This window comes from Musa acuminata, chromosome BXJ1-4 (genome assembly GCF_036884655.1).
Source record: "Musa acuminata AAA Group cultivar baxijiao chromosome BXJ1-4, Cavendish_Baxijiao_AAA, whole genome shotgun sequence".
NCBI classification, from domain to species: domain Eukaryota; kingdom Viridiplantae; phylum Streptophyta; class Magnoliopsida; order Zingiberales; family Musaceae; genus Musa; species Musa acuminata.
The window spans coordinates 37,603,895-37,630,837 of record NC_088330.1 but is presented as its reverse complement, the minus strand read 5'-3'; the positions used below and the strand labels follow the sequence as shown (position 1 = coordinate 37,630,837).

The following is a 26,943-nucleotide window of genomic DNA, read 5'->3' as shown; positions in this document are numbered from 1 at the left end:
TAAACCAAAGACTTGCATGTAAACAAAAAGGTTCCTCGACCTTCAGCAAGTGGCTGCAATTCAAACTGGTGACACGTCGGCTAGTTAACACCTTGCTCAAACTTGCATTACAGGCATAGAGAACTTGGAGCCAATCAAAGCTAACCCACCGAATGGGGACATTAGAGGAGCACAAGACTAGTTAAACAGGAGCTGATCTAGGAGCATATCAGAATGCAAGAGTCTATTCTGATCAGAAAAGTATTCTCAGTAGTCAGTGAATGGTTACCACATCGACCAACACAAAGTGTGCGAGTATCAACAGAAAGAAACTATAACAGCCTGCACTGCAACAATCCACCAGGTCAACAGATGGAAGAATATCAAGACACTGAGTCAATCTGAATGTATAAGACAAACTATCATATAGCTGCTAACATTGCCAGATGGATTCAGATGATTCCAAAAGCAAAAGGACAGAACAGATCTTCCATCCTTATATTAACAAAACCAAAAACCACTGCATTGTTCCACAATCAACCCTAGAGTAGCAAAGAGCAAAGTCAGGAAAAACAACTGCAGGTTAACTGTTAACAGCCTACATTCATCAATAGCGAACATCAAAAGATGGTGGGCGCCCACCCCTGCTTGGTCGATCATATGGCCTGGGCCTGTCCCTGAAACTTCCACCACCATCATAACGTGCAGGGCCACCACTCCCGTATCTATCACTGCCACCACCACGTGGTCCATCCCTGTCATAGCCACTGCCTCTTGGCCCTCCCTCTCGATCATAGGTACCACCACCATGCGGACCATCTCGTTCATAGCTTCTTTCCCTGACGTATCCATTCTGCGGGTAACGATCAGGTCCACCTCCATACCTATCACCCGAAAAACGATCCCCGGGAGGTCCGTAACGATCATTAGCATATCGATCACGGCCACCACTATAACGACTGTCCCTGTTACCAAAATGATCTCGGTCCCCATAACGACCCCCATCATAACGATCATCTGAATAGCGATCACTGTAGCGATCTGGCCCCCTACCACGATCCCCACGGCCACCACCCCTGCCGAACTTCGAGCGAGAAGAGAAACGACCATCACTGCCTCCCCCGGCCAAAGGGCACTCACGTGCCCAATGTCCAAGACTACCACACTTGAAGCATTCATCAGAACGCCCTGCGGGTGGTGGCCCATCATCACCACGATAACTAGCTCTGCTGCCTGCTGTGTATCCCCCTCCATTGTAGCCATAGCCAGTGTCATCTGTGCTCATCTTAGGCTGAGCCTTGTTCACTGAGATGACTCGTCCATCCAGCTCATGTCCATGCATCTCACTGATAGCAGTATCAACAGCACGAGGATCAGAAAATGTCACAAATCCAAATCCACGGGGGCGGCCAGTATCTCTCTCCAGCATGACCTACAAGTGGGAAAACAACAATTGGACCATTCTGATCAACATCATATTGCACCATGCTCTCTGCAAGAGTGATATAAAGATGTTGACAAATTAATCTGGAACAGGAATTACATCAAAGCCATTTTAGGAGAATGAGGTTTCTTCTTTCCACAATAATAAAAGGACAGTATATTTGTTTGCTATGGTATAAGAAAATGCCAAGTAGAAAATTTAATAGTAACACCAAACCAAAATCATCTCACTTTGGTAAATGACTGCATAAATAAATGCATGAACCAAAAGGTAATCCTTATTTCAACAGAAATAATATATGATGCATCATTTCCTCTTCTCTCTTCTTTTATATTTCTCAAATACTAGACACAGACTAACTCCATGTCTAACGGAGCCCCTAAGAAAGTATATTTAAGATGAAACAACTGACAAGAATGCCATAAAACATAAAAGTAAAGAGAATAATTTCAGAAGACAATATCCCCTGGCATTAAAAATAAATAAATCTGACATCAGTAATTGAGGTGTATATGAGGACTATATATAAGCAAAATCATGACAAGATTTATCTATACTTATGAAAAGGAAAAAAAAAAGAGAAGATCGAGAAAGTAAGCCTGTGTTAGTTATATGAGAACATCAATTTTTATATGAGAAGTTGTGACATTAAAGAAAACAACTTGCAAAGAAGAAAAAGAAATGAAAAGACATCAGCGTAAAATCGATGTATCATTTACCTGATCATAGCAGAAAGTATTGATGAACAAGGTCACCATAAAAGTCACAAACACCATTTGCTTCATCCAGACATCTAACTATAATAATTGTATAATGAGCCATAATCTGCTATGATTAATGTAGTCCATGCAAATTTTTTACCCAATATCTATATTGGATATGCACAACATCCAAAAAATGGTACAATTCTTGTCTTACATCCAAATGAAAGACACCCCTCAGTGCAATCAACCAAGAGTAGGTGCAACATGTTCTAACGAACACTTCAGCTGGTCTTGCGATTACATCAATTGACAGACTTCAGCGTCATCTTAGTGCATCATTACATAAATTTGAGCAATTCTTTAACACCTAACCACTAGATCTTCCTATGTAGTGAATGAAACAACTGCCGACACGAACTGGCTCAAATATCTCAAGGAATAAATCTTCCAACCAGTCCACATTGGCATACTGTCAGTTAGTATATCTCATTCTTATATGAAACAGTTGAAGAAATTGGGTGCAAGCACTTCAGAAAGAATCATTTTACTGAGTTAAGAGTTAAGCAGATCTGAAGATACATTAAGATCTCCAAAATATCACAAAACAGATAAAATTCAGAAAAGTGTTGCCATAAGACTGACTGCCAGCAACTTTTATAAAGGACTACCACCAAAAATTTGTGAGAGCTAGTTATCTGAAAAACCACAAACTAAATGCCAATACAATGAAAACCATGACAATAAGTGATTTGGTGTCCATCTCCAGTCACTCTTGGCCAACGTAAACATTGCTGCTAAACCCATTAAAATATATGAAACAAAGCTAGTGACAGCAGATACATTGTAAACGAAATGAACTGAAACAATATGATGCCATCTGTCATTCAGAGGACATCAGGTTGTAGAAGGAACATTAGGTTCAAAGGAAAGGAAAGATCTAATTCAAGATGTCCAAGTCAAAGAGGGAAAACAAGCATAAGCATGAATTTGAACAGCTATTTTGTGCGAGCTTTATGATGGGCCAGAGCTTGATATGATTCAGACACTAATCCAAAGACCAATAACAGAATCTGACAAATTGTGAAAAAAAATCAGCATCTATTCTGCATATACTATTTTCTCTCCTAATAATGGCTTCAAATACCAATTCATTGCCAACCAAAATATTAGATCAGGAACACTGTTCTACACCCTTCCCACATTCAGTACATTTTCACATTTTTTTGTTGCATGATCTTGAACCATCACCAAGAAGAAAGTTTTCAACTTCCAGCTGGTTTTCCATGTAAATTGTCCAGTCCCTGTGGTCTCTGTGCTTGTTAAACAACCATCTAAATCACTCTAAAGACCAAAGTTCAAAAACCATGCTGCATTGCACAGATTGAATGCATGAAGTATAATAAGCCCATCGTTCAGTGTTGCCGAGAAGACATTCCCAGATCAAGCAATTTAGATGTATTATGATATTATCTAGAGAAGACACTTGCAATGGATTTATCAGCAGAAAAAGAAAGAAACCAAGAATATGAACTTAGTGACAAAGTACTACAGGAGGCCAGCCATATAAAGAAACAATCAAGCATTGAACTGAGTTTTGAGGTCACACATTCTTTTCCCCTTCTGATGGACAATATTAGATGTGAATGATCTAGTCAAATGCATCTAGCATTCTTCCCTTTAAATTCAAAGTTCAGTTAAAGTTAAAAGGCTATTAAACTAAACAAGCCTGACACTAAAATTTAAAACCTTCTACGATCTGCAATGCAGTCCAATGAAGAGTAGATTGTGCAGCATAATCTTGAGATTGTTTTTCTGGACGATCATGCATACTGTAGATAGCAAACCTCAAAGATAACAGGGATCCCAGTAACATATTAAATGCTTTATCACAAAAGCTGCTCTTCTGACAGTGTTTTGGCAAACAATGAAGCACTTTTATCAAATAACAGCCAAGCCTTAGATGACCACTAAAAGCAGGCATTGTGAGTTCCCTTGGATAGTTTATATTTAAGTGCTACATAGAATCACAAACCATCAGAGTATGGCATTAATATAGCATTTTGCAAATGTCGTCTGCCAATATCAAAACCAACGATCCAATCCAAGATATGTCACCAAGGCTATTGTGTTTCAAAGATTTGTCTCGACATTGACTGCTCTATATCAAATATTCAACTCTAAGAACTGGAAGCATCACTCTGAGCCAGCATTCTACTCATAAATGCACTCGCAGGTGTCTGTTAACTAAAACAATGCTGACAGAAAGATAATAGAAAGTGGCAGACTCGTCAGCTTCCAAAAGAGTGTCTGTAGCTCCTTGGTTATTCATCAAGAGGAAAAACAAACAACCCTTCCTTTTTAATAGGCAGCTTCAGAAACTTAGACAGGAGTTCTGTTGTCACATGCACCAATAAAAGTGGAACGAAGATTGATATTCATGCAAAGCTAAGCATTAAGAAAAAAAATAGTGGAATCATTATAAGAGTACAAAATATTAGCAATGGAATATAGAAAGGTTCAGAAAACAGATGCCACAATGATACACGACAAACAACATCATGTTAGAAAAGAAATGAATATCATCTAAAACCTTAATTATTTATAATACATAAGAACTATAGGAAAGAATTATCTCATGACATCCAAGTCTATCTGTACGCCTATGACTTGTATACACATGAAAAAGTCTACAACATAACGTGTTTCATATAATAAAATTCTATTTTTTTCTCTAAACAGACGAATATTAAAAAAATAATGTTAAACAAATGATATATTCCTTGAAGTTTCGATCCTTCAAACACACAATAAGTTATAATTTCAATAACCAACAGAAGCATCACACATAACACAAGAAAAAAACTTAATTGCTGAAAATAATTGAAAGATGAGCGGACGATCAATACTTGAGCCTCGATAACCTTCCCGAAGCGGCCGAACTCCCCCTCCAGCCGCCGCTCCGTGGTGTCCCACGACAAGCCTCCTACAAAAATCCGGTTCTCTTCCTTCGCCGACATCTCCGCGCAAAATCTCAATATCTAAAAACAAGAAAAAGAAACGGAAAAGGGCAACACAATCGATCAAAATAGAACCCTAGAAATATGGCGTTAACCACAAAGATTTCCAGATCGATCCATCTCTCGGTTCCTATATCATCAGGACACCAATAAAAGATCGCAAAAGAGGGTAGACGAAGAAGATGCTGGAACCCTACCGGAACAACGAAGCACGAAGATAGAAACCCTAGGGAGTTAAATCAGAGCTCCGTATACTTATAAGACCATGAGAAATCAGCAATAGGACGCCTCGCGGTGCTCATTTAAGTTTAACCTGGTCAAAAAATCGGACGGTCCTGATTACTAGAATCCGGTGCGGTCCCGTTCGTATTCAACGAACCATGATCGTTGATGTATTTTTTAAGCTAAATTACATATGTCTCCCTTAGCCCCAGCAAAACCTATATACCGTCATAGTTGATCTCCATTAAGTTTACATTGATATCATTTAAAATTTTATTATGATACTAAAAATATTAAGCATACTTTAAGTATTTATATTTTTAAAATAATAAAAACTCAATTAAACCAATGTTAAGTAGGCTTAGATTTTGTTAAGATTCATAATCCTTACATCTTAACCACCTTGGAGATATATTTAATTTAGAGTAAATTTTTTTATTAGAAAATATTCATATTTTAGCTTTAAAATTAATATTATTTATTATTTTTTATTTTTTTACTTGTTATAGTGTTTTAACCACCATACTATAAGACCTACTTAAAAACTTTATAAATAAGTCAAAATCAAATACACTATAAACTATTTAATATATCATATTTGTTAGGAACAGGGTCGACATTAAGAGGGGGGTAAATTAGTGCAACGGTAAAATTACGTCAATACTCGAATTCATGGTCGAAGCCTTTTGTTGATACGTCGACCAATCCTCCGGATCGACGTCCAATCTTCTGACATGTTTTCCTCCGATCCAACATGATTCTTCTTACTTTAATTGTTTCATCCTGGTCGAAGCATCCTACGTCACTCAAAATATAGATCAAAACATAAATACTATCAATTGGTTTCATCATCAAAATTCGAGATTCAACAATATTATATTCAAACAAGTATTTATAATAATTAACATAATATTACCCAAATAAAGATAAAAAATCGACTTACTATTGGTTCTACTTAAAAATAATATAAATAATCTAAATGGACTCCTTACATCGGTTAAACTAACTATAATTTAAAAAATATAATATTATAATAATCTATGAGCAATGCCAATTAATGAGACGTAATATTATATCATTTATAGTATCTTTTTAATAATTTTTATAGTATTTTAATGCATTAATAAAATATTATAAATGCTATTGAAAACACCATAAGCGAATTAAACAAAAACACAAAATTATATGTCCATCCTTTGTGGGATTGAATTCATGTAATAGATTACTTGAAGTTTGGCTTATGTCAGATATTATTATCCAAATAGACTTGGTTTTCATGTTTAAATTTGATAAGATTGATTTTGATTGTCGAATTGAGTTAGTAAAATTGATTGGATCTTACCTATATTTCGAATATTCAGAAGAGAGAAATTTTTTTTTATATACATAAAAACATAAAAACATTTACATACATAAAAGCATTCACCGATCGGCGGACCTGCGCAAGATAAGGGAGCAATTCCGGAAGATGTCCATCCTGACACACCCCCACAAGAACCCCTCGGCCGCAGCCCTCGTCATGGAAGCGTGGACGAGGCAGTCGAGCAGAGGCAACTCCCAAAACGGCGATGAAGATCACAGTGCAGATTCAAACAGTGATCAGATGGGCCGTAACACCAAACAGAATGCTGACATTTCTCAAGGAGAAGACGACGACGGCGATACTATATGCCCTACGTGCCGCAACGACGGCTGTGGATTCCTGGACAAGGACCGCACCGTCAACAAGTGTGAGTGCTGTGAGTTGATCATCCTTCTCGCGAAGGATCTAAACCTAAGGATTGAAGGCAGCGGTAGCGTCAGCTTCATCTGGGAGAAGCTTGAGATCGGTGTTAAGAACGCAGACACGATTGCTATAGAGGGAGGCAGCACCATAAACATCAATCCTTAGTGTTGATTGAAACAGTGAATTTATATGATGTCTAGTGCTTATAGAACCAACAAATGATTCATCACGTGGTTTGGTTTTTCCGTCTCTTCTTCTGATGGTGATTCCTACTTTGTTTAACTAATTGAGACATAGAATACTGTACATTTAGAGTTGATAGGGTGTATTTTGGTCGTATGTGAACCACCGATAGACTCTGTAGATCGAAGCGACACCGTACGTCTCCAAAATCGCGGGGTGCACGTCACGTCAAGCTCCAACAGTGCGACTGTGCGGCCTGACCACCCCAAGAGCTGGGGAGGTGCCGTTTGCTGTTAAGGCAGTGTTGTCTGACGTCGCTCAAGCATCCCTGAAGATGTCATCTCGTCAGAGAGGTTATTTCGCCCCAGAGTCAACGGTCATGTCGGACCAGGGCCCGACCAATTCTCGCACACATGTATAAATACCACTGACCTGATCCAGGAAGAGGAGAGAAAAAAAGGATCAATTGATCACCTCACTGACTTGCTCATTGAAGGGGCCTCATCGGGTGATCTCGACAATGACCATTTTTACAAGAAAACGCAGCCACCTCACGTAGGCGAGTTGCCAACCATCCGGGAATCGCCATCTAGTGCACGAAGGAGAGCAGCCAATCGACTTGGCTCTTGACCAACGCCAACCAGCACCCCTTTCCGAGGGTACGACCACCTCACGAAAACGAGCTGACAACCACCCCGAAGAAGGAGAGACATAGCTCGGCATACACGACGCCCGGATCGGCACACCAAGGAACGCTGATCAATACCACGACGCGAGGGCCCGATCGACCTCAGTATCCAGCTCAATCGACAGAAGACTCCCGACATCGACCCGTGGACTACACGATACATTTGTTCACCAACCGGTGTATTTTGAAACTTGGCATTTCTCAGACAATATAAACTTCATATGTTTTATATTCTACATTGATATCATTATTATTATATATATATATATATATATATATATATATATATATATATATATATATATATATACTTCTGCCTCATGGGTGATTTTACATACGGAGACCAGTAAAATCATTATGATGGCGTCACCGGTGACTCAACAAGTACAACGGATGGAGTTCGTGACTTGTTTCTGGATTCTAATGCCACTTCACGCTGACCGGTTCACGTGTCAGCCAATATTTATCTGTGCCAGGTGGGTCCCGCAAGCACCATGTACCGCGGATCAAACACGAACACCTTCCGCCCGCTTCTGTCTTAGGCGATAGATCTTACCTGCCGCCACTGGAGCAAGATATGGACCCCATGTGGGCCCAATTCTTTGCCCATTCACAAACGGGCAATCTCTGGCGCGTGAGGAATGAACCGCTGGTAAAAAAAGGATGTACATCTATACGAATGCTCCGCACCTGTCCGATAAGCTCATTCCGTGGACCATTACGTGTCATACCCGTGCGTAGTACCTGACTTGTGACTGGAAGCAATAATGTAATCGTGGGACCCATGTTACAATCACAGGAAAGGTACCTGATGCGGGTCCGATTTTTAAGTAAGGATGCTGTACGTCAGCCTGCGTATATGCGTGTATATATATATGTATATGAACGAATGATGTGGAGTCCAAACTATACTCATTCCATCTCCCTCGGCCGCCTGCCCAAGCATGCTGCGCTCTTCGCTTCACCGAGGTGACCGCCTTCCCCTCCCCTCTCCGCTCCTTAAAACCCTAATCCTCCGCCGTTAATCCCCGAAATTTCGTTTCTCAAACTCTTTCTCACACCTTCTCTCTTCCTCTGCAGTTGCCGGCTTTCGGGCATGGCGGTGTTCCGCCACCGCCCTTCGGGTCCTTCACCTATCCACCGCTGCGGAAGCGTCGTCGATCCACGGAACCCATCCCGTAAGCGTTCGGATCTTTTTTCCGATTGATGCGTTTTGCTCTTGATCCTTTCCGCGAAACATCGTGCCCTTCTGGATAGAAGGATTAACTCGATGAGGAATTGCAGCCGAGGGTTCGGAATCTCATCGGGGGAGAGTTCGTTGAGTCACAGTCGGAGGATTGGATCGATGTTATAAACCCTGTAAGTTTGTCGAGTACGGTTCATGTTTGTCTTGGATCAGTTAATCATCGTTCCAGTTTACACATTTCGTTGTCAATTGGATCATTAGATCCCTATTTCTATATGATTATGCTGAATTTTGAGTTTTAAATATTGAATTTGTCATTGTGACTGATAGGCTTGATAAATTTAATGGTCTGCTTGTACCCAAAGAACACGCGGATGCATGTTAATGAACGATCTGAAATTTCAGGATTCGTAGATATAAAGATTACTTCAAGCATTATTAGTATCTACCCATTCAAAGATTTGGTTGCCTGTTTGATTATTTCACTTGTGTAGAGTGGCTTGGATGATGAGAAATACAACTTAAATTGGACTTGTTTCTTGTAATTTGATCTAGGTGTGATTCTACTTCATTCTACAATGTCACAGAGTTATGGTACTCTTGCTACTAATTTTGCTATCGATCACTTCTTTCCATTCTTAAAACAAAGTATATGAAAATGAACTTACAGTTTGTTTGAGACATTTAGCTAAAACACAACAGTTCATTTTAGCTAAAACACAACCATAATTATTGCTGAGATCATGCCCAAGGATTTAATCCAGTTCCGACATAACCTGTTAACTTGGGAGGGTGTGGATCTTTAATTCTAACTCCATTTAAGTCTGAGTTTACAGAATGTATACATGTGTGTACATGTGTGCTGTTGTAACTGAAGGACTTAATAAGTGCAAAGCTAAAACTCTGACCAAAGTTCTTTCTGATAGCATTTTTCATGGAAGATGTGAATCTTTTATTTGTGGGCGTGATAGGCAACACAAGAGGTGGTCTCGAGGGTTCCTTTAACTACTAATGAAGAGTTCAAAGCAGCAGTAGGTGCCGCAAAAAGTGCATTTCCACAATGGAGAAATGTACCCTTGACAACACGGCAGCGGATTATGTTCAAACTTCAAGAGCTTATCCGAAGGGACATGGTAATCCAGCTGGAGCTTGAACTTTTATTGGGATTGAATGTTTTAATATTGGATTTTATGTACTTGTTTCAGGATAAGCTTGCCTTGAATATTACAACTGAACAGGGGAAGACACTGAAGGATGCGCAGGGTGATGTTTTTCGTGGTTTAGGTCAGTTTAGATTATAATCTTTATTGTTTTTACAAATTTCATACTCTCTTGGATGCCTTGGGAGGCCATGGTCATGCACTCCTTATGATTCCTTGATTTGTATTTTATAACTGAGATCCAAGTATGACCAGTCTAATTTTTTGGATGGAAATTTAAGTTCATTAATTTTGTGGTTTCATTTTACCAGAGGTGGTCGAGCATGCTTGTGGAATGGCAACATTACAGATGGGTGAATATGCATCCAATGTTTCAAATGGTATCGACACATATAGTATTAGAGAACCTCTTGGTGTGTGTGCTGGGATATGCCCATTCAACTTTCCTGCAATGATTCCCCTATGGGTATGTGAACATGCCTTTCTTGGATAATATTATAAGATCTACCTTAATTGTTTACACACCTGGACTTTGCATTTTAGAGATCTCATTCAGTTGTATGCCTTTACCATCATTTATCTTTTTATATCTATTCAACACAGATGTTCCCAGTGGCAGTTACTTGCGGAAATACTTATGTTTTAAAGCCATCAGAGAAAGATCCAGGTGAAACATATTTGTCAGTTGGAATAACTATTTTAGTATTTTGATATCAGAATTGGAAAAATGAAAAAAAAGAAGAAAGAACTTACAAATATTACCAAAATTCATGTTGATGCTTGTTCCTAATGTCTACCTGTTATATCAAATGAAATGATAATCATGTAAGAAACTTTAAAGGTCAGTGTTTCAAATATTCAGAATGAGAGGTTGGCTCTGTATGATTATTTTGTCCATGTTTTATCTCATTGAAGGAATATTAACCATGCACTATCAAGATCCTTTATCCTGGCTGTACAGTAATAGCTGTAATAATCTTCTCTATCAGCTATTATAGTACTTGGCATGTGGAAGTTTAGCAAGACTTCATAGGATACTACAGAAAAGGGATGTGGGGCTTACCCATAATAAGACTGTCAATTTTATGTCGACAGTTGTGTTGGACTGTCCATTACACAAATTAACTCTTTTATATTTATATAGTGAAGGGCATCCCTTGAGTAGGTGCTATTCAATCAGAGGCCAGATATCTCTTCTATAAATGCTGTGCAACTTGATCAGAAACCAAATAGCTATCAGTAAATACACATCTTAACTGAGCTAAATGCCATATTGTAGAGTGATGAAGATCAAAAACAGAGCATTATAACTCAAATCCTGATGTTACTTTTTATGAATGTATTACATGATTTTGGTGCAGATGAGCAAAATGAAGCTATCATGAACTAATCCATTATAGTAATCATACTTAAGTTTGACTGTTGAGCTTCTATTAGTATAATTTTATAGTGGTTTTGGAAATCAGTTGGTTTAGTTTTTAATAAGATGAACTGTGGGTAATAGATAAGCTTCCATGAACTGTATATTGAACTTAAAGATAAGTTATTATTTTTATAATACTGGAGAAGAAAAAGAACCAACTATTAAAATCAGAAATGGAAGAGTTAACATCTCTCAGTATTCTTTCAGGAGCTTCAATGATGCTTGCGGAACTAGCAAAGGAGGCTGGGTTGCCAGATGGAGTCTTAAATATTGTTCACGGCACCAATGTAAGTCTTATTCTGGATGCTTGCAAATCTTGCAGTTGCTAAGTGATTCCTAACTAAATATGTGAATCACATAAGGGTTGATGCAGTGCTTCAGATACTTGTGGTACATTGGAGGGTAGATATACTACATGGCAAAATGTTTAAGTGTGAAACACATATCTGAGGGTCTGTTGCACAATAGGATTTTCCTACACTCGAGATTTTTAGTTATTTAGACTTTCATATTTAAGTGGCAAGCTATACAACAAATATTGGATTTTAAAGTGTCAAATGGCATGTTTATAATGTCTCTTATGTGTAATACTAAATTGACCTGTGAAAGAAGAACATATGACGAACGCTGGTGGGGTTCTCATTGGGTTTTCTTTCTTGAAGCTTCTGAATTTTTTTCAAATTTAATTCTTGGTATTTCATGTCTTTAATTAAAAAAATTCTGACATATGTTATTTGACAGAATATTGTTAACAATATTTGTGATGATGAGGACATAAAGGCCATATCATTTGTTGGTTCAAACACAGTAAGTGATACCTCTGATTGTCGTTTGCCCTACTGCTTAATCACATTTTTTTTGTGCTGGACATTTAACATTACCAGACTCTTTAAGTTCTAGCACTTGATGACATCTCGATGCACTTAAAGCAAATTGTTACATAATATAATTTGTCGCACAGTTTATTTCTTATTTTGTCCATGCATTTCTTTTTTATTTTAATATTGTGGTCCACCTAGTGAATCCTTTAAGAACATTCTTTCGTGAGCAATCCTTTAAGAACATATTTTAATTATTTATGCTTAAAGGGGTGAGCAATTATTACCTAAATGCTGCATTTTTTAGCTATTAGGATGAAATCCTTTTTTGATTATTGAAAATATATTGATGTTTCTAAGTCTTAATGTGTAAGGTTTTGCTGGATGATGATTTTGGATCTTCATGTGTTAATTGAAGAATTAAGTTGTTTGCCAGAATAAAGAAATTCTGACATGAGAATCATATGTAAATGAATTGGCCTAGCAGACATGGTTTAGCACTGAGAATTCAAGACCTATGCCTGGATGGGTACTTGGGGGACTGGCCTGACATAATTTTCTTGGACTAAATTTTAGGAGATCACGTTGAAAATTTCAATGCCAATACCTTCACAGATAGATTAGATGTGAGATATACTGGTATCAAAATGTCTTTAACTAGACAGATCTTAGTTTCACAAGATTAAGCCCACTCAAATCAGTGTTAGCTGCACTTAGTCATATTAAGCCACCTGCAAAATTAAGGCATCTAATCTGGACCAATCAGAATAATGTATTCAGATGGCCCATGCCCAAGTCTAACTTTTAAAAACTGAATTGCTGGAGCAACAAGACCTATCATACAAATAACAACCTTATGTTGAATAATGTTGGTTTCATAGCAAAATTTGTGACCATACCAAGATGAAGTTTCAGGAACTTGTAGTATAGTTTGTAGTTTCCTCAATTTGCATGTGGAGTTGACTTCTCAGATTTAGATTAGTGATATGATTGTTATTATAGAACACCTACCATTCCTAGTTGTGAAATACTCGTGTATTTAAAAATATTTGACTTGAGGTATATATCATATCTATCTTCTTGATGCTTAGTCCTGGTAGGATAAGTCCCTTATTAGGAGTGGCATATAGTTTTCTTTTTCCTGACAGATGATTGCTAACAAACACTCTAGAAACTATAGTTGATGATTCATAAAGAACTTCAGAAAGTATAACTCAAGTAGGTCTAATTGAATGTATGACTTGACCTTCATTAGACTTTAACTTTTTCTTTTCTTTTTGCTTGCTTATTTATAGGCTGGAATGCACATTTATGCTAGAGCAGCAGCTAAAGGGAAACGTGTCCAGGTATATTAGTCTTTTTATCAGATAAAAATTCTCGAGTGATCATTTTCTTTTTCCATCTGTTTCTTCCATTTAGATGATTGTCATATATTTGCACAAACAATGCATGTACCATTAATGCTTTACTCTCTTCAGTCAAACATGGGTGCAAAGAACCATGCTATTATCATGCCTGATGCAAGTCCAGATGCTACTTTAAATGCCTTAGTTGCTGCGGGATTTGGTGCTGCTGGTCAAAGGTGTATGGCACTGAGCACTGCTGTGTTTGTTGGAGGCTCAAAATCATGGTATATTTTATTTCAATGAACATGATTAGGTAGTTACATAATCATCTCGTGTGTAAAAAAAAACTTAATAATAGTATTTTGGGGCATTTAATTTGTGGCTCATAGTTTGTGTAGACCTCTTTTGATTTTCTTTTTTTGAAATAAACCTCTTATTAGTTTTTAAATTCGCCAGGGAGGATGAACTAATTAAACGTGCCAAAATGCTAAAGGTAAATGCAGGAACAGAGCCAGGGACAGACCTTGGTCCAGTGATTAGCAGACAGGTATTATTATCTAAAGATGTCAACATTCTGCTAAAACATTGTTGTGTAAGCATTCTCATATATTAAGTTTGCCCATGAACTAATCCCATTGAGTCAAACAATATTTACTTATTGGATATGTAGGTTTTTTTATGTTTTTCAACATGGAGATATGAAAACATTAATGGGTGATGATTTGATAAGGAACCCTTCATAAAAGTTCTGGTTTGCTTGGGGGAGTCTTGATTGTGTTTCTCTTACCGGATATGTAAGCTTGCTGTAAGTTTTTCTACATGGAGATATGAAAACACTAATGAGTGATGAATTGATGAGGAACCCTTCGTAAAAGTTATGGTTTGCTTGGGGGAGTCTTGAATGTGTTCTCTTATAATGGAAGCCATAATTTTGCTTATCTAGTTGACAGCTATGCTAGGACGTCCACATTAGCATGGAACAATATAGAACTGACATTTCAATTTTGCAACATTGTTACAACAGTCATTACATAGAATAACCTTGTTGACTTTGTTACAACATGGGCAATTAAATATGTCATTACATAGAATAGCCTTGTTAACCTCAGAATGCTGATAAAGCTTTAATATCTTACCTTAGGGAGAATATTTTGTTTTTTGAAGACCGGATATAGAGTCATTGAGCCCTTTATGATTTAGAATTTGTGAACTTCAAATTGAAGATTCAATTCTCTTTAAACTGATGGCAAAATTTACATTTTCTTATTTTGTAAAGACAAGTTTCTTGGTTTTGTTTAACTTGAAAATGTGCATCATTTTTTTCTTTCAGCTAGTTGTTCTCTCATTTATTTTCAGGTTCAATAATTGAATGGCATGTCTTATTTTGTATCTGCATCCTTAGTTTAATTATCATATTTCCTTGGTTTCCCTGTTTTAGCAAGTCTTTTGATTGACTACTGCATACTATTGTTGCCTCAGTTTTCCCTTCAATAAAGCTCTAGATCTTCCATATGATTGACATTTTGTTACTTTTCTCATAAACAATCTCTGACCCTTTTGAAATTTGTTGCCCTTTGTGTGGCAGGCGAAGGATCGGATTTGCAAATTAATCCAAAGTGGTGTAGAAAGTGGTGCTAGGGTTGTACTTGATGGCAGAGACATTGTGGTACGCATGTCTCACATGTTGAGCATTTCATCGTGAAATACTATTTTTCTTTCGCATTTAACTGACATGTTCTACTTCATGCTAAGTTTCAATATTTCATCATATTGTTGATTATCAGATTTTTATTCTATAAGATGAGAACCCAACAAAAATACCTGCATGAAATGCTGCAAAGAAAGTTTTGAGCACTGGGTTTACCTTAAGGTGACCCTACCACTTAGTAAAAGTGTGTCTCTTTGGAACAAGTAACAAACCTAGTATACATGGAATGGGATCCTAGTTGCTAAATGCTGTTGTTGTCTGGACTAGAGAAAGAGCTCTATTGCATTTTTGGTCAATAAACTCTCTCTTTCTGTAAAATTATACTGCAAATAAAGTGGTTAGATCACTATTTTTTTCCGAGGTAATTATCTACCAAATGGTGTCCAAGGGGTTGCTTAGTCTGTATGAAAGTGATAATTAAGTTGAGAGTTGCTTGTTTATATTGCAAATAAAGTGCTTAGGTCACTATTTTGTTGAGGTAGTTATCTACCAAATGGTGTCGAAGGGGTTGCTTATGAAAGTGATAATTAAGTTGAGAGTTTCTTGTTTGTATTATAATCGATGGTCAACTAATAATTATCATTGATCCTGTTCTGTTAGGTTCGTGGTCTTGAAAATGGCAACTTCGTTGGTCCTACTATTTTAGCTGATACTACAAGTGACATGGAATGTTACAAGGTACATATTTCTCGCCCTCACTGTTGCCTGTTTCCTCTTTGCCAGTTGTTCCAGTGCAACCATAAAAATGTGAACAATTTTCTTTGTTACGAAGTCTGATCTGGTTTGAAGCAGTACTTGAATAATGTGGTTTTGCATGCATGGCCCTCTAAAGTATTAGCTGTAAGGTCCCGACTATATGGGTTTGGCTACATGCACAATGTATTTGCATATATGCCGCTCTAAAATTGAATTGTGCATGTATAACTATATAGTTAGAAACCTGCATTAGCTCCTCCATTTGCTATCTTGAATGACATTGTGTGTATTAGAACAAAAGTCATTTGCAAAAAAGTTTTATCAACTACTTTTTAGTTTAAGGATGTGAACTTACTGAAAGGTGAGCAGGTGTGGCAGCTCAGTTGTACCATCACATGCTGACAGTTGACAGTAAAGGAAACCATGAGAGAGAAAAGGAGCTGGTGTCAGTGTGAAGAAATAGGAGTGAAGGGCTTGGCGGCAGACAGGCTTGACATGCTCACAAATCTAATTTCCTTTTATATCCCATGACTTGTTTTTGGTGTACTGGAGGAGGGAACATGAAAAGCAACCAGAGGGTCATTAGCAAAGAACAATATTATAAGGGGTAGCATAGTAAGTGATTTGTTGGATTAATCATTCACTTATGTAACTTATACCACCCAACATCGTTCAAATGGAAAAGGAGCGTGTTAGGATGTTTATATTTGCAATAAGAGGAATGCATAATCCAGTTTTCGATGGTTACATATGCCAATACGTTTTATTTCAAGTGTACATATACAAAAAACAACTGTATCATTGGTGAAATCACACCAGGTGGAATAATTCTATTTTGATGAACAATATCGAAGTTTAATTTCATTGTTTTATTAAATTTAACAGGAGGAGATATTTGGTCCAGTTTTGCTCTTGATGAAGGTAAAATTCATTTTATTACTTTAAAGTTTTTTTTCTTCTCTAGATCTGACAGTTTTTTTGTTTTTGGTGACAGGCTGACAGCCTTGATGAGGCTATCCATATTGTCAATAGTAACAAGTAAAGCTTACTTCTATTTTTCATTTCAAGACTTGGTAACCACTGCTGATTTAACTGAATGGTTCTTCGATATCTCAGATATGGTAATGGAGCATCCATATTTACAACATCAGGTGTTGCTGCAAGAAAATTTCAGACTGAGATTGAGGCTGGACAGGTAGGTTGTACTATTTTAATACATGGATTTTTTGTCTGCCTAAACCTTATTCAAAATCACAAAGGAAATTAATGAATTTGCGAAGAGTTTGTATATAATAATTGGTATAGATCATGGATATTATGTTCTACTGAAAAATTCATGGATATCACGTGCCATGCTGCCATGATGTTCACTATGATCTTTTTCTGCTGGTTGCACATAAGTCCATACAAACTCTAGATTATGGCTCTGTTTTTGCGAGTGTGGGCAGTCATTCATGTTAGGCTTGTAGGCAACAAGATATCTACCTATACTAATAGGCTCCACAATTTGCACACCTATCCTTTTTTGCTTCCGGTTTATGAATCCTTCTTTGCACACTTTAGCAGTACTAGTCATTAGGTGACGTAATTGTCCTCGTAAAGATTCTAGAATGCAGCCGATTGCACTGGTCATATATGGTAAATCTTATCCTTGTATATTCTTCATCATGTCTTCTTATGTAAAAAGTCCTAAATATAAATAGTTTGGTAGAAGGACTCCTTTTCCTTTACCTGACATGTTTTATAATGTGCATTAAGGTTGGTATCAATGTGCCGATTCCTGTACCTCTGCCGTTCTTCTCATTTACCGGCTCCAAGGCCTCTTTTGCTGGGGATCTCAACTTCTATGGTATGACTTTGCATGCATTAATTAGGACAAGTTTAGAAGGACCCTCTGGCATAAAAATTCAGAAACTGTTTGTTCCTTGACCAAGTGTGATCCTATTTGCAGGCAAGGCAGGTGTACAGTTTTACACACAGCTCAAGACGGTGACTCAACAGTGGAAGGATGCGCCTGGCCAGGGGATCTCACTTGCAATGCCTACGTCGCATAAATCGTGATCGCGTTGTTCCTGCTCTGCTCTGCACCGTGCCACTCCTGCGGATCTCATGCTTATGCTTGGTTTGCAGGATATCAAATAATAAATAAGAGTAATGTTATTTGGTAGGAAACATTGTACAATAATGGTGGAATTTGCTTCTCTTTCATTTTCACATAAGCATGCTTTCTTATTCGCGGCCGAGCCTACAGGATAATACTGCACACAAGCTTTTCCTTATCAAGGCATCCTTTGCCAGGACAATGTAGACCGACTTGTGAAGGGGGATGCATGTCGTCGTCTGCAATAGCTAGTGGATGCTTCCGTAGGTACGATTGTGTGTACCATAACAACTTATATATGCGTGTAATTTCAATCAATCTTACCCCTTTGCTATAACATAATTTCATGAGTTAATTATAGATTATCTTTTATAGGTAGATTTTTTTAACATCTCGATTTTTATAGTTATGAAAGTAAAATATTTAGTTTTATTTATCATAATATTGAAAATAAATAATAATAAAAAAAATTTAACATTTGGTGGTGGTGAACGATGTTGATGGTGGCGGAGGACGATATTGTTAGGGGTCAAGAGTGATTATTGTGGATGAGAGTTGATGGACGCTCTACATTTGTGTCGATACTGATGCAGTTATCAAGTTGCCCTTTCGTTGCTCAGCATTTGCATCGATAGAGCGATGTCGTTCAGCAATTGCATTAACATTGACGCGATGTCAAGTGGCCTTCACCTCCTATCGTCGCTCTCCTCATCCATAACAACCACTTGAGCAGCCCTTTCATCACTCTGCATCTACGTTAACGTCGATGTAGTTACCAAGTAGCAAAAGGGTTGTCGATACATAGCGATTTAAGGGTCGCTCGAGAATTACGTCGGTATCGACGTAGACGCAAAGTGGTTCACACATCTTGTCGCCATTCTTTTCATCCATAATAGCTACCCACAGCTTCCGATAGCATTGACGTTTGTCATCACCAACGTCATTCGATATTAATAACTAGAACATTAAAATTATTATTTTTATTTATTTTCATATTTTTATCGGTAAAACCGATGACGTTTGGATTAATGGAGTCTAATATAATTTTTTTAAATATAGAGATTGGGATACTAAGAAGTTTTAATTATAGGGTAATTTGTAATTAGCCTAATTTTAGTGTGCTTACTTTTTGATGTTTATAATGTTTGCTATAACATAATTTATAGAAAAAACATAATCAAGGTTTGCGGTTTCAGTTTCAGTAACTCGACTTGTATCAGTGTATGATCGGATTGGTGCAGGTCCGATCCGGTCTAGTGCTATGTGTAGGTTCGTTACAGGCAGGAAGATGAGAGGAAAGATGAAACAGCAGGTGGAGGAAGAAATAAAAAAAAGGAGGTGATAGGAGAATAAGGAGGCCATTGAGCAAGAGAACGAGAGGTCGCAGGTCACGTCTCAAAGCAGCACGAGTTACATACAGGGCAAATTTCAAATTCAAAGTTTTTTATTTTTTTTATTCTCTAAAAAATAAAATTATCTTTGACTTTTATCTCGTTACGATCTTATATGTTGTCTCTACCTACCCTCACCCTCGTTACGGTCGGTCTTATATGTTGTCTCTACCTTCACCCTCATGAATGATATGATGGTGAAGGTAATCTCATCCTTGTCGTCTTGCCCTTATGTGATGAATTCAAAGCTTTTAATTTTTTTAGGGTAATCCCATCGTTGTCATCCTGCCCTTATCTGATATTTATCATTTACTTATAATTAAATATATTAATATTATTAGTACTTTAAAAGAATATAAAATGGATAACAAGTTAAAATTAATTATTTAGGCAATGAAAATGATGTAACTTACATTTCACCCATTTACCTTATTACGTCTATCTTTAGTCCTCTAGTTGTAGATTAGATGATTTAAATGATTATTTAGGTTCTTATAATAATTATGCATATTTAAATATTAATATTGGTTAAAGAAAAAAACATCAAAGTTTGAAAAATGGTCATTGACCTGTATAATCATTATAATGTCATTTATAATAAACAAATTACCATCTGACTTTCTCAATCTATCCAGGTTGATGAATGTGAAAGAATTAGTGGTAAAGGACAACAATTATTGTTGAAAAACAAAAGCAACTTAGAAGGATCTATTTAATGAAACTTAAAACCATCCGACTTTCTCAATCTATCCAGGTTGATGAATGTGAAAGAATTAGTAGTAAAGGACAACAATTATTGTTAAAAACAAAAGCAACTTAAAAGGATCTATTTAATGAACATAAAAACAGAAGCAACAATTATTGAAAAACAGAAGTTCAAACATCCATGATATGTTCAATTGGGAGATTTTTTTTTTACAAGTAGTGGATTTATTATTATTGACCATACTAAGTAAGACAAAGTAAGTTGCAAGTCATTTCTTGACACCAGGGTTTATTATTGTTACTTGAAACAAGGGATCATCAAGTCTGAAATAATAAGAGATCAAGCGGCACCAGATCCTCCGCGGCACTCGTTCAGCATGTCCAAGTAGAACTGGCACTTGCTGATGTCACTGCCATAGTTGTTGATGCACTGTAGAATGGAAACAGAAGCTTTAGTTTCAAACATTCAACAACGGTAACTTCAGACACAGCAGACTCGTAACTCATCGACAAAAAAAATTAGACAGCAGTAGACGAGAGAGAGAAAAGAAAAGGTGAGATCAGAAGAACACGTACATCCTGGAAAGCCTTCGAGTGGATGCTGCATGCATCTGTGCCAGCATAATTCACTGGGTTGGCAGGTGCTGCCGCAGTAGGAGCTTCGGATGCAATGGTCTCATGCTGGAAGGTGCGAGGCCCCATAACAGCATCGACTGCCCTATGAGCAACGGCACTCCCCGTGCCAAATGCCACACCTGGTAAACAACATCCCATATGAGCAAGATCTGTCCACAGATTTAGAATGCAGAATTATAGTGAAATGGAAAAGCAGATAGATGACATCATAACCTTGAGCGATGGTGGATCCAATTCCCCCCAGGATAGATCCACCACCCTGAACAGGAGCTGGAGGCGGAGCTTGACGTGCTGCATCAAAACAAATCAAAAACTGTTAAGTTGATTGCCACCACTAAACTAATGTCCTGACTGCCACATATCACAGTTCACAAATATCAGAAAGCATAATAAAGGTTCAAACAATTAAAATAATTAATCTAATCAAACTTCTCTTTCAAGCTGTCATTCCATTTCAATTATCAATTGATCGACTATTGTACAATTTATTTAATTTTTGCCAGTTTTCTAATTGGTTCTTGCAATAACTTATGCACAAAAACGAGATGCAGTGAATGGGTGAAATCTGTGTGGAGATTCTTGGCACCATCAATGGGATTGATATCACTTGATACTAGAAATAGAAAATTAGATGAAATTAAAACAGTTAAAGCAAAATCTAAATTAAAAATAATTATCCAAATACTAAAACACACACAAGAAGTTTGCATGAAAAACTTCGATTCTAATACTATGAAAAAAAAAATAATGTAGCTTCAACAAATAACCACATAAGATAAGACAACATCAGATGTAAAAACACATTGCACATATTTTAATTATTCAATAACAATACTAACTTAAATTCAAGTATTACCAGGTTGGGGTGGGTTCCTCACAGGAGCAGGACGTCGAGCAGCACGAGGGGCTGAACGACCTACATATTATCTGAGTATTAAATGATGGACAATTCAGTAGCATAATAAAGGAAATAATGTAATTAAGCAATACATACAACCAATATATTGCATCCTAAAAATCACCAGAAAAAAAACCAGATTCATATCACCAATTAGATTAGCAAGCCTATAAGAAGCCTGAGACAAGAAAACCAAACACAGAATCCAAGAGATCAAATGCAAAAGCAATATGGAAGTAATGAAGTGTTCAAACAATAAGAAACTATTTATATTTAAGAACCAATGTGACAACTTAGAAATCCAATCAATTGCAATAGAAGAACTTGTTTTAATAAAAACCAAAAAAAAGAAAACAAAATAGAAACAGCTGCAAAAAATCAAATGCCAAAATTATCTAAGTGGACACATAAGTCAAAGCATATATACATTGATGTCTACTCACAAGAATAACAAAGGACACTAATGAAGACAAACATAGAATAAAAGAACTATTGGATGTATCTGCTGTCGGAGGTAGATAAGTTAGTCTAGCATTTGTATAGATTAGGACAAATCTTACTTGAGTCCAAGACTCCAAGTCTCAGATTACTTTTATATTCTATTATTTTAGCAGCAATTTTCTTATTTTTACTGCCATACAAATGAATTTATGTATTTGACAAAATTTTAAACCTCAGTATGTCTTATAGGTTATGAAAGAGTCAAAGATTATCTTAGGATAATCAATTAGTATCAAGTCATGACATGAATCCTCTCATTCAAGTCCAAATTCAATCAGCAAGTTCACTCAAATAACAAAGTTTAGATGAATTTAAACATTTCTACATTGAACAACTGATTGTTTTGAATGTTTACAAATATTTTTCTTGGTTGTTTAGAGTTATAAATGAAATATCTTGAACATAACTGTATAGGTATAAAATATATTCCTAAGAAAAACTTGTGGAACTTAAAAATGAAGTTAGATGACATGTTTTACAATCAGCCTAATATTTCTCTTCCTATTTGTCATTTCTCTCTCTCTCTCTCTCTCTCTCTCTCTCTCTCTCTCTCTCTCTCTCTCCTATTATTTTAGCAGCAATTTTCTTATTTTTACTGCCATACAAATGAATTTATGTATTTGACAAAATTTTAAACCTCAGTATGTCTTATAGGTTATGAAAGAGTCAAAGATTATCTTAGGATAATCAATTAGTATCAAGTCATGACATGAATCCTCTCATTCAAGTCCAAATTCAATCAGCAAGTTCACTCAAATAACAAAGTTTAGATGAATTTAAACATTTCTACATTGAACAACTGATTGTTTTGAATGTTTACAAATATTTTTCTTGGTTGTTTAGAGTTATAAATGAAATATCTTGAACATAACTGTATAGGTATAAAATATATTCCTAAGAAAAACTTGTGGAACTTAAAAATGAAGTTAGATGACATGTTTTACAATCAGCCTAATATTTCTCTTCCTATTTGTCATTTCTATCTCTCTCTCTCTCTCTCCTCTCTTATTTCACTCTCCCATAGATCCATCTTGTTGGAGTATTATTGCAGTTGAAAACAGTAGTGATTCTCTCTGTTCTCTCTTGTTTCACTATCCCCCACATATCTTGCTGGAATATTATTGCAGTTAACAGCAGTAGTGATTCTCTCTCTTCTATTTTATTTCATACACACGCACACGCACACTCCCACATCTATCGTTATGGAATTTTGTTGCAGCAGATAGAAGTAGTGATTTTCTCAATGAAGAAAGAACAGTGGTAAGTGCATTTGGTTTGCTACCACATCATTCTTGCATCAAGTGTAAATCCTTCTTATCACAAGAGGATCCCATCATAGACAAAATCTAGAATACACAAATTCTTTTTCCTCAATGCAAACTCATACTAGTCCTCCAAGTTCTTTCTATTTTCTTTTGTCATTACCATGCGTAGAAGACCCTGAGACATATAAGACTGGCTCATCTTCTAGGTCATAGATTTATTAAATAATGCTACGCCTGCTTCCAATTCAGTAGGAGACCTTACAATTCTAAGTGGCACCATCCTTCCCTCTACTTGGTTATCTTGAAAATCTCATATGTATTGTTTGTTTCCTGTGCACATCTTTTGTTAGCTTTAACTTCAGCATATCCTTTACCTGGCTATAAAGACATCATCATCTTCAAATGTCCCTGACCTAATTGTTAACCCAAAAATTTTCAATGCACAAACCAAGATTTTAAATAACAGGCCCACACGAGTTCCAACACTTGTCGGACATGTATGGCACCAATGCAGAAGGTGGTATACCAATTTGTGGTATCTGGTTATATATCTAAAGCCGATCAGTACATACTGGTCCAATTGGTATTTGAAACAATGAAACAAAAGTATGTACCAACCAGTATTTGAAATCATGAAACATTCCATTATGGTCTTGTCCATTAACAGCCATAGGAAGAAATCGATGAAAAGTTACCAGGCAACTGACGAACAGGCACAGGTACTCCAACATCTGTACCCAAGTATATAATTTATCACACAATGAATACACCACAACATTCAATCACTGCTGTACTGCTCATTTTACTTTAGCCCCTGGACACAGTATGATCACTACCTTTCTGTAATCATACAAGGAACATAAGCCTTTGACGCTAGAAATATGGTGAAGAAACATCGCAAGGTTCATGCCTCCACAGAAACACAGTACTTGCAACCTAGGCTCCTGTTTAAACATCAAAGTAGTTAACACATCACTTGCTACTTCTTATCAGCAGATTCATGCCATTATGCCACAAACTTCCAACGCAAACCAGATATCCCCAACAATGTTAGATAGTTATGTCTCCTGTAAATAATCATCAATCTGCCATAATCAATGTTAATCATTCACAAAATCAGCATTCCATGATGGTTGCACCTGTGGAACAACTGATTGTTTTCATACATGGTGAATCAAATGTGGGGTCTAACAAGTTATTGGTCCACATAATTGATGTAATTTTTTGGCTATCGGATGCTTCACCTATATCATTAGATAGGTTTTTTCGTTGGTCCACAACCAAGATAATTAAAGATTCCATGCAATCATCAATACTACCAATTATATACACAAAACTTTCCACAATCCACTTTTATGAATTTTTCAACAATTTATCCTCGTACCAAATTATTCTTTTTATAATGTATACTTGGTACCAGGTTAAATTTCAAGTGTTCAACTATTTATTGGAGGAATTACCCGTAATACCTCACTTTGGCTGCATGAAAAGGAAATCATGCCAATTACTAGACTGAAGCAACTCCAATATAATTTATGTATGTAAATAAAATTTAAATATGCCAGTGGCTACAAGTACTCCCAAATCAACTACACCAATGCTATTTTTATTGAAGAAATAAAGAAGGCAGCAAATGGACTAAACCTGAAAGACACCGATAACACTATGAAAAAGAGATTACCATATACAAAGAGTTAAAAAGAAGATGCCTTACTAATAAGGAATAGCATACAGAGAATCGAGCGGTCATATATATTATGTCATCAGATCATAACACAAACGCAAGGAATTTGATGGCCCAACGAGTGGAAATCGACATGAATTCGATGAGGAGGGAGGCCAAAAGCAAAGCAACACGGCATCCGGCGATGATCCAGAGCCCTAGAGAGATCTAAAGAGAACGGATAGAAGGCATTCAAGACAAACACGTACCACCAGAGCTTCGGCGAGGCATGATGGCGAATAGCGACGCAAGCGAAGAGCCGGAGGAGGACGAAACCCTAGAAAGGCGCAGCGGTGAAATGGGTATTCGGGAAGCGAGGACTCGGGTTTGTATAGCCGAGAAGACGTCACGAGATTTAGTTTCAAGTTTCTTATCGACATGAATGTGCGGATTTAATGTGCGATGAGAAAATTATGAGCCGTCCGATTACAATCAAATGGCCACAAAATGAAAGGATGGCTATAATCAAGCGGTGCCAATGGAATCCCCTAAGAATTTTATCGTATGACGCCTCATGTTTTTTTTTTAATATTAGGAGTACCCCTATTTACATAATAAGATCAAAATACTCTTAATAACCAATTTTATTGAACCAAACCTTTTCAATATAACTTTTAAGTATTTAATATAAACATCATCGTCGTCATTCATCGTGAGCCCTAGCCATCAGGTTGTGGTTCTTGCCAATAAGGCATCGAGCTTCAATGATGGTGTCATCATCGTCGAGTCCTACCAAGAAGCGATTGTTGTTGTGTTTCATCAAGAAGCGATTGTCGAGAGGAAGGGGGTCATAATTGTCATCACCAATGGGGTTGGAGGTGGACAAAAGTACATCGATCTTTCTGTTGTTCATTGTCGCCATGGCCATTAGTTGAGTATTAAGCTTTATGCCATGTCGATGATCAATACTTCGTTATTGTATCATCGTATAGTATTTTACAACCTAATTGAATCACTATATGACTTTTTATAGTATCAATAAAATATTTGTAGTATCATTAAAGCATCACCTTGATAATAATAAAAAATATATAGTATTAAATGATGATATCTTTGTAGTTTTGTCTATTAGTTTCAAATATTATTTAAATATGAGTAACTTATTACAGATGATTCACTTTCGAATGAAATATTCAGTTTTCTAGATTAGATGAATACTTACAATGAAACAACACCTTTGTCAATAGTGAAATCAGAAATAATTTTAAAACCAAGTTGAAAGATCTACCTCTACACAACTTAAATCATCAAACTTTGCTTTTGCGAGTGGCCATGAGTTAGAAGAACAAATTGAAGGATCTTTGCACAACCTCAAACTTACTAGCTTCAATTTAAACAAAACATTTGTAATGATAATGAAAATAGTTATGAGATATTCAAAGAAGAGTGGGCTAAGTAGAGAATACTAGAAGAAATCGAAGAA

The 26,943-nt window shown here is 36.7% G+C and overlaps 3 protein-coding genes across 3 annotated transcripts; 1 reads left to right on the top strand and 2 right to left on the bottom strand.

Annotated features, from left to right (window-relative positions):
* Window positions 1-371: 371 nt before the first annotated feature.
* LOC135663650 (glycine-rich RNA-binding protein RZ1C-like) lies at window positions 372-5,417 on the bottom strand. Its single transcript, XM_065176848.1, has 3 exons — window positions 5,342-5,417; window positions 5,034-5,165; window positions 372-1,411 (listed from the first exon to the last, which is right to left on the bottom strand). Exons 2-3 carry the CDS (start codon window positions 5,142-5,144, stop codon window positions 587-589), a joined length of 936 nt encoding a protein of 311 aa, XP_065032920.1. The 5' UTR covers window positions 5,145-5,165; window positions 5,342-5,417; the 3' UTR covers window positions 372-586.
* Window positions 5,418-8,860: 3,443 nt separating this feature from the next.
* Window positions 8,861-18,532, top strand: LOC135663634 (methylmalonate-semialdehyde dehydrogenase [acylating], mitochondrial-like). The gene is made up of 19 exons (XM_065176847.1): window positions 8,861-8,932; window positions 9,044-9,141; window positions 9,248-9,322; window positions 10,121-10,282; window positions 10,355-10,433; window positions 10,621-10,775; window positions 10,913-10,976; window positions 11,940-12,019; window positions 12,474-12,539; window positions 13,846-13,896; window positions 14,029-14,180; window positions 14,353-14,443; window positions 15,482-15,562; window positions 16,205-16,282; window positions 17,186-17,221; window positions 17,295-17,338; window positions 17,417-17,495; window positions 18,059-18,149; window positions 18,252-18,532. Exons 1-19 carry the CDS (start codon window positions 8,908-8,910, stop codon window positions 18,359-18,361), a joined length of 1,617 nt encoding a protein of 538 aa, XP_065032919.1. The 5' UTR covers window positions 8,861-8,907; the 3' UTR covers window positions 18,362-18,532.
* A 2,100-nt stretch (window positions 18,533-20,632) lies between these two features.
* On the bottom strand, window positions 20,633-25,880 carry LOC135663618 (uncharacterized protein C6C3.02c-like). Its single transcript, XM_065176846.1, has 5 exons — window positions 25,730-25,880; window positions 21,990-22,049; window positions 21,347-21,424; window positions 21,074-21,252; window positions 20,633-20,927 (listed from the first exon to the last, which is right to left on the bottom strand). The coding sequence occupies exons 1-5, from the start codon at window positions 25,749-25,751 to the stop codon at window positions 20,838-20,840; spliced, it is 429 nt and encodes a 142-aa protein (XP_065032918.1). The 5' UTR covers window positions 25,752-25,880; the 3' UTR covers window positions 20,633-20,837.
* Window positions 25,881-26,943: the final 1,063 nt, after the last annotated feature.

Coding starts and splice junctions, on each gene's coding strand:
- LOC135663650 (XM_065176848.1), bottom strand. CDS start 5,144: ATGTCGGCGAAGGAAGAGAACCGGATTTTTGTAGGAGGCTTGTCGTGG. Junction 1,412..5,033: donor GGAAGGTTATCGAGGCTCAA/GTATTGATCGTC, acceptor TCCCACTTGTAG/GTCATGCTGGAGAGAGATAC.
- LOC135663634 (XM_065176847.1), top strand. CDS start 8,908: ATGCTGCGCTCTTCGCTTCACCGAG. Junction 8,933..9,043: donor GCGCTCTTCGCTTCACCGAG/GTGACCGCCTTC, acceptor CTTCCTCTGCAG/TTGCCGGCTTTCGGGCATGG. Junction 10,776..10,912: donor CTGCAATGATTCCCCTATGG/GTATGTGAACAT, acceptor TATTCAACACAG/ATGTTCCCAGTGGCAGTTAC.
- LOC135663618 (XM_065176846.1), bottom strand. CDS start 25,751: ATGCCTCGCCGAAGCTCTGGTG. Junction 21,425..21,989: donor GAGGAACCCACCCCAACCTG/GTAATACTTGAA, acceptor GTTTTGATGCAG/CACGTCAAGCTCCGCCTCCA. Junction 21,253..21,346: donor TGGATCCACCATCGCTCAAG/GTTATGATGTCA, acceptor GTTGTTTACCAG/GTGTGGCATTTGGCACGGGG.